This window comes from Leptonotus elevatus, chromosome 5, assembly GCF_054856555.1.
Source record: "Leptonotus elevatus isolate MCC_2025b chromosome 5, RoL_Lele_1.0, whole genome shotgun sequence".
Classification (NCBI taxonomy): domain Eukaryota; kingdom Metazoa; phylum Chordata; class Actinopteri; order Syngnathiformes; family Syngnathidae; genus Leptonotus; species Leptonotus elevatus.
In genome coordinates, this window is record NC_141243.1 from 23,356,019 (window position 1) to 23,369,133 (window position 13,115).

At 38.3% G+C, this 13,115-nt stretch overlaps 1 protein-coding gene across 3 annotated transcripts; it reads left to right on the top strand.

Annotated features, from left to right (window-relative positions):
- Positions 1-1,015: 1,015 nt before the first annotated feature.
- gcnt4a (glucosaminyl (N-acetyl) transferase 4a) lies at positions 1,016-10,248 on the top strand. Of its 3 annotated transcripts, none has more exons than XM_086075737.1 (5): positions 1,016-1,035; positions 1,286-1,415; positions 2,348-2,606; positions 5,875-6,909; positions 8,304-10,248. In XM_086075737.1, the coding sequence occupies exons 3-5, from the start codon at positions 2,575-2,577 to the stop codon at positions 8,434-8,436; spliced, it is 1,200 nt and encodes a 399-aa protein (XP_085931863.1). In that variant the 5' UTR covers positions 1,016-1,035; positions 1,286-1,415; positions 2,348-2,574; the 3' UTR covers positions 8,437-10,248. The 3 variants fall into 3 exon arrangements, with proteins under 3 accessions (XP_085931863.1, XP_085931864.1, XP_085931862.1); XM_086075738.1 differs by lacking the exon at positions 8,304-10,248 and adding an exon at positions 6,999-7,157; XM_086075736.1 differs by lacking the exon at positions 8,304-10,248 and having other exon boundaries at positions 5,875-8,040.
- Positions 10,249-13,115: the final 2,867 nt, after the last annotated feature.

The following is a 13,115-nucleotide window of genomic DNA, read 5'->3' on the forward strand; positions in this document are numbered from 1 at the left end:
CAACATAAAACAAACATAACATAAAACATTGACAGCAATACAATCACAACAAACCAACATGTTTTCATTCCTACAAACGCTTTGATGTTTGAAGCAGTTACAGATGAAAGATGAGAGAATCAGTCTCCTTTCATTGACACAAAATTCTTAAATCAAATTTCATACTGGTTTGATTTGACAAGGGGCAACAATAAAACAACCAAACATTGGCTGATGATGCCGCACGAGATGAATTGTAAGCTTAATGTGAAATGTTGATTTCATCTGTTAAGAGGTCAAACTTCCTAAACTTTTTAAAGGGTTAAAATCTCTGATGAATTTCTTACTTGCTATTGGAATTGACATTTTGATAGTCTTTCAAAAGTTCGTGAAAGTTTGGGGTTAATATTCTTTTCAAACGTACTGGTTGCTATGGACATTTTAAAGATGTACGTAACAGACAGTTGTTATATCAAACAGTGCGTGAAAAGAACAGAGATATTGAAAAGAAGCTAGATTAAAACAGCAAAGCTTAAATAAAAAAAAATGGCTAGTGTAAATTCCTTTTGTCTGGTAACGTTAGAGAAAGTTAATTTTGAACCCTGATTGTGACAATTTTCACGCTGCAGAGTACATCTCCAATGGTACACCCTTTGCTAAGGTGGCACAACCATCTTGGCGAAGATGTTGTAGCAAGGCCGTAAAAACATAAATTGAAGAATTCTTCTGTTCCCTGCCTCACAGGTGCATGCACACAAGGAAATTGGAACTGTAGACGGCTTTCTAATGGCTTCCTGGTTATCAGTGTTGTTGAATGTCATTTGATCAGCCATGGGGTTTCACATGTACAATATGGGAGTCTTTAATTAAGAGATGTTTTGACTTGTTTTCACAACTAAGTGGTGTAAACAGGTGTTTCTCTTATATTTTTTTCCCTCGTTTGCCAGGTCATTTTCTCAGAAGACAAATTGTCTTACCCCCTCGATAAAAGTGCTGCATCAAGATGCTCTGTTCAACACGATAACAGTAGTTCTACTCAGGAAGCACTGACCACAGGTTTGTTTTCACTATGCTGACATGTTACATTTTGACTGCTCCACTCACTTCCTGTCTTTGCTACTTCCCTATGAGCAACTCAAAATAATTGTCTAACTGTCAAAAAGCAAACATTGAAGTGAGGATTTCAATATGCCAGCTCTTATTCACATCACCCTTCTGGAGGTTCTATGAACGTCTACAATTGACAGCATTATAATTTTAGTTTATAGTTGTAATTTTGTTTGTGGATATCTTTTATGTCTTGCAGTGCCAAGCAGCAAAACGCATATTATGAAAATCAAGACAGTCCATTTGCTGGCTGATGAAGAACTGATACCAAATGCTGTACTCGACAGCTACTGGCAAAGGTTTTTACAGAATGATGCAGAATTAGAATGGTAACCTATCCAATGTCTCTAAGATTCTATTTGAGCTGTCTTGTTGAATCCGTATCAATTTTGATTTGTTGCCTCTTCTCTTTGCATCAATTGATGTCACTGTTTTAGGTTTGCCATTTTGGCTGTTCAATTTTTAATGTGTTTTGTTCTCAGCTTTTTTAGTTAATCCAAAAATGTTTTTACAGTTTATGCAATCAGAACATGCAGGAGCGCTACTACTAGGATGTGTTGGATTATTTATTTATTCCCTCACTCCCCCCTCCACACTAAAAGAAAATGTCTCGTTGGTGCTTTGATACCAACCACTTAAAAACAGGAAACTGAGGCACTCAAAAGTCGTTGCGGCTAAAAGGCCTTTATTTTATAACATGGCAAATTGATTAAAAAAGTGCCTATGTGTTTCGGCCTTTGCAGGCCTTCATCAAAGCAAAACAAAGACCTTTTATCCACAACGACTTTAAGTGCCTCAGTTACCTATTTTTTGTAAATGTTTTTACAGTTTATGCTGATATGTTTTTGGTTAACTTCCTCTCATGTAGCCAAATAAGCTGTCAACGTTATTTGAAACAGATTGATGCGCAAAACACATGGTCAGAATAAATAAAAACTTAAACATAACTGAATTTTTGATATAGCTCATCATTGGTTGTCCTACGCAGGTATACCTACTGCTTTGTAGTCTTGCTTCAGTAGTATCTATGATGGTCACTTGGAGCAGTGGTGTAAATAATAAATGTGTGCAGTTGAAGATAATGAAAGGCTTACTTTAGCAGGGTTAATCAGTAGATTCCTGTATGAATTTGCACTTGTTTGAATACACATGAAATAATCTTTATAAAACATTAAAAAATTATTGCCGCACAAACAAACAAACAAACATGCACTGTAATAAACCTAAACATAAGACTGAAACCAGTTTTCTGTGTGGTGAGGGGCGACACTGTTCTGTGGTTGTGAGGGCCAGTGGGCGGACCGTTCCCGGGACTCCTTCCCCACCTACCCCTACTCCCTTCTCCTTCCCTCCTACCCCCATCACTCCGCCCTCAACGGCCTCCAGTCAACGATGGAGCTGCAGACATAGCAGACAGGACACACACTCGCCTGTTCTGTCTAAACTTTCTTCACACATGGGGAACTTTTCCTGCTGGTTGGCCTCCCAATGTGCTGTCATACCAACAGACATCGTTCAAGGTAACATTACAAGACTCATTTTGTTGTTCAGTATTTTACACATGTGTTTGTGTGGGACTGAGACTTGTCATATGACAATTTTTTTCTTTTGTTGTTGTTGTTGCTGATTTTGACTCTTTTCCCACATAAGACCAACATGGATTTAGTTGTTATAGTGGACACCAGGATAATATGGCTGTAACGTGTTGTAAACTTACCAAGCTAATATGCAACATTTTTAACATGAACATCATGCAAATCAACTTGCAATTAGTTTTAGATTGGTTAGTTAAGATCCAATCATGAAGCAGAAGTGTTCACAACATCCAAATTATGTGTTTTATTGGTTTAGACACGCGACTATATCATGTCCACTGAGACCGTCTATGGGTCTGAAGGGTGTTAATTCATTTAAGCTTTGTTAATAAGTGTATCTATTCAATTTCATTACATAACCTTTTATCATTCATGTCATTTTTACCTAAAACACATACAAAAGGTACACCATAAGTAAATTTGAGTATTAGCATAGTTTTAGTCTCTTTTTAAAAGTAACACTGAAAAGTGCTACTGGCACTGAGTAATGAAAGTTTAAATACACAAAAAAAGACGGTGGCACTGACTAATAGAAATTTAAATACACACACACACACACACACACGTGGATTTTATGTCCACCTAATATTTTTTCAAAACATCTGCCTTGAAAATCAATGTAGCACGATGTGGTGGACTGGAAAATACAACAGGATCACAGCTTAAAGTCTTCCCTAGTTCCAGTTCAAATTTGACAATAATACTACAGAAAACTATTGTAGACAAAGTGCAATTTCTGCAGAAATTGCATGGGAATGATGAAAAGCTGAATGAGAATGCTAAGATTTGAATGCATGTGCTTAAATAATTTCTGTGAAATTATAATCCATTTACTGATATGGTTTTCAGCATTCCCACAATGGGATGCCGCAAGATATACGTCACCACACTTAAATAATATTCATGAGTCTAGGTGAGGGGGTCAAACTCAGCCGGCCAGTCATGCTAGACGCATGTAAACTGTCTACTAGCGAAATATCTACTGCGCTAAATCTACTAATTCTGTCCGAGAATGATATCCTTGGTGCCAAATTCACTGGTATAGACGTCGAAGAAAATACAAATGTTCAATTAAGGAGATGGCTTGAGTGTTTGATGGCTGAAAAAGACGGGGAAAAGAGACGACCTGATCCAGAGGTAAAGTTGCCCCCCCCCCCCCCCCAAAAAACATCATCCTACGCAACTGACACTGACATTCTCTAGTTTCAACAAGCTATCCTTTATGAATATTTTACACAGAGTTCAGAGTTGGATGATGAGATCCTCCTCTGCTGTTGGTCAGACGCCAATCCAGGGTTTCCCCCAGAAAACTTGCTAAGCCCGGTCGGTCATCTGGACAAAATTCGCCCGGGGGGGCACGACTGACCGTTTTGTGAATCAATGACTTAATTTGACAAGTAATTTCTAATTTCTTTCTTGTGGAGTAATTATTATTATTATTATTATTATTATTATTATTGCAGCCGGTTAATTCCAGGGACGAAAAGCAAGGGTTTTATTAAACAATAACAAAATGACAATGTAGCGAATGATTATTTTTTTCTTTTTTATATAATCAACATTTATATTTCTTAATTAAATTCACATTGTGTAAAGCAGCAAACTATTTTCTTGTGTACAGTCGAACCTCGAGTTACGAAAGACCCTTTTAATGAACTTTTCAGGTTACAAACGAAATTTTTCTATTTGTATTAGGAGGGCTAACACAGCACTGCGGGATATAGGGCTGGGCGAGACCAGTCATTTTGGATTCGATCCAATGCCACAGTTCTCAATCATTTCTCATGATCTCTAATGTACAGCTAAAGCAAGCACCCAAAAGTTATTACAAGTCTCTTTGTGACAAACATGCGTAGCAATGGAAAAACTGCAGACAAGAAGCAGACTACCTACAAACTCATCAAAACATCCATCTACAAAGAAACCTGATGGGTCAAGCTCACTTTTTAACCATAGCCCTTAAATTCATATGCACAGAGCATCTCCTTCCTTCAAAAATGTATTTGTTCAAATTTTAATCCACGTAAGTATGAATATCTGAATAATTAAATAATGCTTTTAATAGTAGCATGTTACGGCCCTCTAATGGTAGATAATCAAAAACAAATCCAATAAACAATATCCAGTTCACAAATTCATTTTGAATCAGATTTTGAGATGAATCAGACCTTTTACAACATATAAAAAAATAAAGGCCTTTATCCCCCTTGGCTTGTGCAGCATGATTCACTAATAACACTTCATGTACTTTCAGAAATTCGGCTGAATGATTTTTGTTGCACAGTCTTGTCACACGGTACATTTTGCCTCGTTGCTGTTTAGTGAAAGAGAATAGGTCTAAACTAAACTCTTTCGCTCCAACAATGCCGCCACCATGCTTCCAAATGTTTTGTTTATGTTGGTGAGGTGGAGGGCGGAGGTAAAGCATGCTTGGCATGGATTTAGGACGTTTGCAATTCAGTGGGATAGGGGCTTAACTGTTTGTTTACCTTAAATGGTAATCGCTTGCACGCTAATTAGTGATGCACTGAACATTTTCTGAAAATGGCAAAAATATGCATTTTTGGCTTTCAGTCGGCTTTTATATATATATATATATATATATATATATATATATATATATATATATATATATATATATATATATATATATATATATATACTGTGTATATATAAATGTATATATATATACTGTATTTATATATATATATACTGTGTATATATATATATATATATACTGTATATATACTGTGTATATATATATACATACATACATATCAGGCAGGAATGGCATACGTTTTATTTTATTATACTTTATACTTAATAGCATGGATATTAATAATTTTCGTCGATTTGTTATCATAATGTAATTGATGCACTTTGTGTTTTTGTATTAGCGTTACAGTGTGTATGTAGCGATTGATTTTATTTTTGTATTTACAGTTTTCACCACAGGCTTATGAAGACGCTTCAACTGCACTCCAGGGTCTTCCTTGTTAGTTTAGCTTGGTCTTCGTTGAAAACACTATAATATGTGTATATATATATATAATTATATATATTTAGAGAGAGAGAGAGAAAGAGACGTACACAGCTAAATTATAATTGAATTAGCTTTTATTTCATCGACTGACAGGCATTTAATTCATTCAAATGCTTATCTTGTATGTGTGTGTCTTTTTTTCTTTTCTAGGATGAAAAGATGTGGCTTCTACATACATCGATTGAGACACAGGCTCTTCCTGTTTCTTGTGTCTCTTGTGGCAGTGTGTTTGCTTGAACTGCTCTACCTCAAAGCGACAGTGTGGGAGAGCAACTCTGGTGACCCCCATGAAATCACTGACTGGCTATCTGGAATACACAGTCACACATATGATGTCAACTGCACCGCTATCTACGACCTTGACCCAGTGGAAATAGGCAGAGCCCTTGAGCTTAGACAAAAAGCTCTTGTTGCCGTGGATGATGAAGACATCGTGAGTCTGACCTCGAATTGTACAACTTTTATAAAAACAAGATGTTATGGTCGTTTTCAGATATCAGAGGCAGAGCGCAGCTTTCCACTGGCGTACTCCCTGGTAGTGCATAAAAATGCACCCATGGTGGAGCGTATTCTTCATGCCATCTATGCACCTCACAACATCTACTGCATTCACTATGACCAGAAGTCATTTCGACCATTTATTCAGGCCATGAAGAACCTCGCCCATTGTTTGCCTAATGTGTTTATTAGCTCAACACTGGAGTCTGTTAAATACGCCCATATCAGCAGACTTAATGCTGATCTCAACTGTCTCTCTGACCTGCTGAGGTCAGAGGTCAGGTGGAAGTATGTGATCAATCTGTGTGGCCAAGATTTTCCTCTCAAATCCAACTATGAACTAGTGAGGGAGCTGAGGCAGCTGAATGGCCGTAACATGCTTGAGTCTATTCGCCCAAATGAACTGAAGAAACAACGCTTTAGCTTTCATCATAAGCTAAAGTATGTGTCACATGACTACCACCGTATTCCCGTCAGAACCCCTATTGCCAAAGATGCCCCTCCGCATGGACTTGTGATGTTCAGTGGAAGTGCATATTTTGTCCTGTCGTGGGAGTTTGTGAATTACATCAGCAGCAACAAAGTGGTGAAGGACTTTTTGGCATGGTCAGCAGACACTTACTCGCCAGATGAACACTTCTGGGCCACGCTGGTCAGGATGCCAGGAGTACCAGGGCACATTCCCAGGTCAGAACCAGATGTTACAGACATAAAGAGTAAGACACGACTAGTTAAATGGATTTATTTTGAAGGACATTTCTATCCACCCTGCACAGGTACACACATTAGAAGTGTTTGCATCTATGGAGTTGCGGAACTTCGTTGGCTCCTCAACAATGATCACTGGTTTGCAAACAAATTTGACCCTAAAGTTGACCCAATCTTGATCAGTTGTTTGGAGGAGAAGCTGATGGAACAACGGCACTTTGCATAAAAAATTACTGCAGACCTGTACTGAACTGGGGGGTAAATCCAGCCGATTCTTCAAGTATTTGAGGGAATAGTCCAGAGGATGATTTGATCTTAAAAAGATTTGATGTAGTTACAGCCCTTGGCAACGGCCCGTAAGCTGAGGCACATTTTACCAAATGGTGTATGTCAGTTGGAAAACAAGGAAGTGAGAGATAAGAATTTACTTCTTCTTTTCTTCTTCCTTGACAACAAATGTAGAAAGTAAGCAGTATCCAGGAAATGATGTATTTTATTGTTCCGCGGGGGGAGCTGAAAAAAAAATGTCGGCAGAATGCAAATGGCTGTCGTTTGGACACCCCTAATGTAAGTTAATGTTCTCAATCATTTCTGAGGGTGTTCGGAGAGCTGGAGCATTCACTTTCTTCTCTTCTCTGGGCTAGTAGGAGCCGAGCCACAGTCATAATGGTAACAAAAGTCATTGGCCAAACAGTACAATACAATACATTTGGATGAAAGCAGAACCACCCGCCAAACGGAGTCATTTTAACCACAGTGTTAAGTCTAGTGTACTCCTAATTAAAGTGTGGTATCCTGTAATTGTTTTATCAATAGTGGATTTATAACAACAAAACTTTTGACCATCTTTAAAGTGTTTTAATAGAGGAAAAATAAATGTCTCCTTTAATGAGTCTATATATTTATATGAAGAGCAAAACATAAGAAACTAAGGAGACGGTGTCATTTAAGTTGTTGTTTTTTACATCGAGTAATGTCATCTTAATAAATTATCTTGAAAATCCAAGTTTCTCGTGTAATTACTCTGTGTAGTATGTATTTCTCACCCAATGCAGACTGTATTGGCTGACTTAACACAATTTGACAACACAATTTTGTGGCAGTGATGTGTCAACTATAGTGTATCAAATAACATTTAAGTTCTTTGTTCACTGTTGTCAACATTTCAAAAAATTTCATAGTTCTTAACAAATGCATAACATGCGTCCTTGCATTGCTATCTACCTTCATATGACCAAACATTTTAAGAAACAAGGTGGAGTTAACATCTTGTCATGAATCTTGTCTCTTGAAACTTTTAACCTGGAAGCCATTTCATCTGACGTACTGTATATATAAGTACTATATCCATCTCTTTTCTATATCCTGTTCAGGGTCACAGAAAGGTGGAGCCTATCCCAGATGACTTTAGGCAAAAGGTGTCCTACACTCTGGACTGGTCGCAGTCAATCACAGGGCAAATTTAGGTGGTCTGTCCTCCTAACCAAGTCTTGTTGCATGAACTGAGTGAAACGTCTTCGAAGACAAATGGACCAGTACAGTTGCAATCGATTCAGTGCCCTGAGAAAGAAATGACGTGAGCATGAGAATGTACACACGCATATGATATGCCCACATTTGTGTGTCTTTTTTGTACGCACCTGGCTTGTGCACCTTCAAGGTACGCACATTCTTTCATCATGACTTCTGGCCTACCCATTATGCATTGTGCACTACACCGCTCCTTAAACTTGAAAGTTCTGCTGGGATTTATTCTGACCATAGTTTTGACTCATCACATAAAAGTCACTGAGCTACATCATGAATGAATCATTTCGGTAGACATTAGGAGGCTTGCCGCCAGCAGCCTTTGCAGTCTTTCTATTTTTGCCTGCTTCTTACAATAAACTCAATTCATGGGGGGATGGATTTAGGAAGGCAGGTGAAATCTGAGTACATTTTATGCACTCTCATTTTCCGCAGGTATAACATGAACAATAACCATCATTCATCCACTGTAGTCTGGTATTTTGGAGAACTTCCAAGCTGTTTTTGTTCCCTCTTCCAATTTTATGAAGCCTTTCCACATTGGTGAATATAACTTCAATAGGACTTAAAAAGTCATCTCAACTTATTACCAGTGGCTGTTCGAGAACAATTTTACTAGAATTGTTGTAATCCATCTAGTGTCCATTACATAAACAAATATGCAGGTTGAGACTTTATTTTAACTTTTTTAGCACCCAGCATATAGATATATTTTTTACTATGTGTTCTTTTTAACAAGCTAGACAATTATATAGTATGTATACAAACCATAGAGTTTAAAAAGTAATATTTAAGCAACAAAAATACAGTACACCCCATTTGATTAGAAAATGGTTTGATCCACCTAAGCCCTCCCACCTCCGCTGTTGCGACTTTGTGTACAAGCAGAGCACGCTGATCGTCCTCCAGCGGTTCATCCCTAGTGTGACTGTCTAGTCGAGTGAAATTGTAAGTTCCTTACTTACACCAGCATATGTGAAAGGTTTATTACTCTACCAACGCATTATTCTCATTACTAGTCTGCTTCTTCTTTTTTTTTTTTGCTGTTGTAGTCATGCTACTTGGTTGCTAGCTAGGTAGCTAGCTGAAGTTTTCCCAAAGCTAGGAAACGTTGCTGGTGGTCAGACTAAAGGCTTATGCCCATCACTGTCATTTTTGAGTGGATTGAGGGAAACAAGTGTTAATATTAATGTCTGTCGTGCTGCTATTGGCTATCTTAACTAATGTGTGGTGTGCGTGCATGTGTGTATCTGCACAGAAAGAAAGTCGCATCATGAAGAAAGTCATGGACACAAGATTGTTTTTCAGCAAACAAAATCTCAATTTTGAAGTGTATTTTCATTTATATAGTTGTATTAAAGACGAGATGTAAAAAGGCAGAGACAAATGGTGCTAAAGTCAATTTGTTTTGTTAAAATGTTTTATATTGTGTCTGCACTTCACCCATACACAGAATTGTTCATGCAATATTACTATTTTTCAGATTCAGGCGCATTTTTTTTTAATGCATATGTTAATGTATATATATTATTTTTATTACAAAGTACAGACAAGCAATATATAGTCAGAAAACAAACAAGTCCAAGGTCCATTTGTGTTCACACTGTAAACTGTGCGGAGCTGGTTGACTCCAGAAACATGCATATACTGTCAATGCATATCTAAAAGAGTATCCTTCCCCATAAATTAGAGTTAGGATATATTTATATTTTACTATTATAGTCCTTTTCTCCTTTGCATAACGTTTATTGTATTTGGTTTACTCATTGACTTCCCATTCAATTTGGAGCAGGAAGTACCCCAAACCCACAGCAAAGAAACAACCACCCACCACCCCCCCTTCCCTACACCTCTGATCCTAGAATCGCTTCTGTCACTCACCAATGACCAAACTTATCCACCCAATGAAGCTGTGGTAAACAAAAAGCTTCCCGTAGATGGCAGTTGGCCCCTAATTTGTAATGCACTTTTTTTTTGTCTCAAAATTGATTTGCACTGTATGAATTGCATACTCCATTTTTTTCCCACATTTCAAGCACATGCGTGGTTAATTAATGTCTCTAAATAGCCCCAAAAAATCTGAACATGAGCTCTTGCCACCTGTCGCGCAAAGTAAGGTGGGATAGGCTGCAGCCCACCCACGACCCAAGTGCGAGCAAGAATACAGAAAATTAATAGATGGTCATTGGCTAAGCTTTCACACTCAGCAGGCCTAAGAGATATGAAAGTTGTGTTTTCATTAGCAAGAATAGCAACCCAAGTGATGGCCATAGGAGAAACTGCCCGTGAACCAGTGCTGTCAAAGCATAATGGTGGCCTTGTCTGTGCAGACAGCCCCAGGTTGCGCAACCAACACCTCACTCGATGAGCTAACTGACTGCACTGCAATAACAGTCGTGTCTGTGATTCCTTCACATACTGCTTTGCAGGCCCACACATTCGTTTCAAAATCGCATCATAAATAAAAAGTATCTAAGTTATTTAATTTGACTGTCTCATTGTCAATCAACTGTAACTCCAATGCTCCCTACATAGGCCATTATATTATAGCACTACCTACCAGCCTTAGTTACTAAGTATGTCACCAAGTTACGATAATTGAATACCAAAAGTAGCAAAACTTCTATTCCGCGAATAGAAACAGGAACACTGTAACTATATTAAACCTTGTCTGTGAAAAATAACACATAAAGAGGCTAACACAATCACAAGTGTTACTAACAGTAACAAAGCATGATGGGAAAACCTCCTACGATACGATTACCATTGCTCTCTTCAAGTCAGCGTCAGTCAGCTCAATACCCACTGAGCCATAAATGTACGTCTATTAGACGTCTCGTCTAAGTTTAGACCGAAATTAGCCCGTCTATATTTTAGCCCGAATCTAGACAATACAATTTATCAAGTAAATATGAACAATTAAATTAGAAAAATAACTAGGTTGTATAAATGATGGCAAAATGTTGGATTAGTACGTTTTAAACAGTAATTGATCAATGTACAGTGTAGTTCATATTTAGACTTGATTTAGACGTCTAAATCAAGTTCTCATTTCAACTCTCTTTAAACCAAATCCGGACGATTGAATTAAATACACTGAATAATGTGTATTGACACAAAAAAGTAAATAAATAAATAGAAATAAGTACATAAAACAAAATGCCAAATTGCACGATTCATGAATAAAGCAGCCAAATACTATACGCATATATGTGCGTACGAGATTGTCATGTACGGGTAGATGCCACGGACTTCCGACTTACACACATCAGCGCCGTTTCGGGCCACTGCTGGCCGCGTTCCAACACTCGCACCCCACCCCTGAGCCCCCCAACCGCTCGGCTATCTGAAATGCTTCGGACACTGAGACAGACACTACACACTCGCAGCCTCACACCCGTCGACGGGAACGCGCAACCGAGGGGCACAAAGGCGGAAGCGCAAGTACTGGGACATGGCCCACACGTCGCCAAACGGAAACAGAAACAAAGTTGATGGGTGAAAACCTGGAAGTCGGAAGTCCCGCGTCCTCCGTGGCATATAGTCCATTAGACGTCTTTTAGACCGAAAAATGCTGGGTGGGTAGTTTGCACCAGAAGTGGTGAGAACGCGTTTCAAAATAAGAGTGCTAACAGGAAGTACAGTGTTAGCTGCCTTCATCTTGCTAGTTTAACTTAATTTGGTAAGTGCGTCGTGTTAAGTGTAAAATGTCTTATCCTATTTAATGTACACTTGTTTATTGTTTTCTTTTCGTTATTTTTTTGCCCATTTTATGTTCACATACTTGTTCAAATAAACATTGATAACACTCTCGTAAGAGCATTCAATTGTAAATTATATTTTTGATCAAATGCAATATGAACATCGTTGGAGGGAATGCTCGTCTATTTTACATTGATAGACAAACTGTAAAATTGTGTATGATCATTAAAATGTAAACTAAAGTGGGCCGATCTGAGCCCTGAAATTCCAAGGCTGAAAATGAGTCCCAATCTGGCCCTTCCTACAAGTGACACCTATTGAAAATATGGCACCTTTGATCATTCAAACACTTCCTTAAAGTGCACATGTGGTGGTCAGAAGGAGAAATACATATATATTGTTTATCCAGAAAAAGCAAGCTTGTAATAGTGCCCAGAACGTGTTTGTCGAGAGCCATGACAGATACTGATCGCAGCCATATTTGCCAGTGAGGAGCGAAGCTGTGACGTCACCACGTTGAAAGTCTTCTCGCTTTTTCATACAGTTGAACACCGAAGCTTCTGGTGGTGCAGCGTCGTCAAACGGCGGCCGGTTACGTGCAGATGTTGCAGCGGGCATCCCTCATGACTGAGGGCCCTCTGTGTAGTTCAACAGGACAACACTGCAGTTCACAATACTCGCTGGCTTGACAAAGGACTTCTTCAGGGAGAATAACATTACTCAACCTCTGATTTAAATCCCATAGAGAACTTTTATGCAAATTGTTTTTTTTAATAAATTACTTTTTCAAAGTGCTTTTTGCCACCATGTCAGCAGCATTAGTTTTGTGCTCGACACAAATATACAATATATCATTTGGACAAAAATGCTGATTTTAAGATTTCTCCATAAAGAGTCTCCTTGGGGTCTCTAGTTTCGTTTCCCAGCAGCACTACCTTTAAAATTGTAATAGAAGT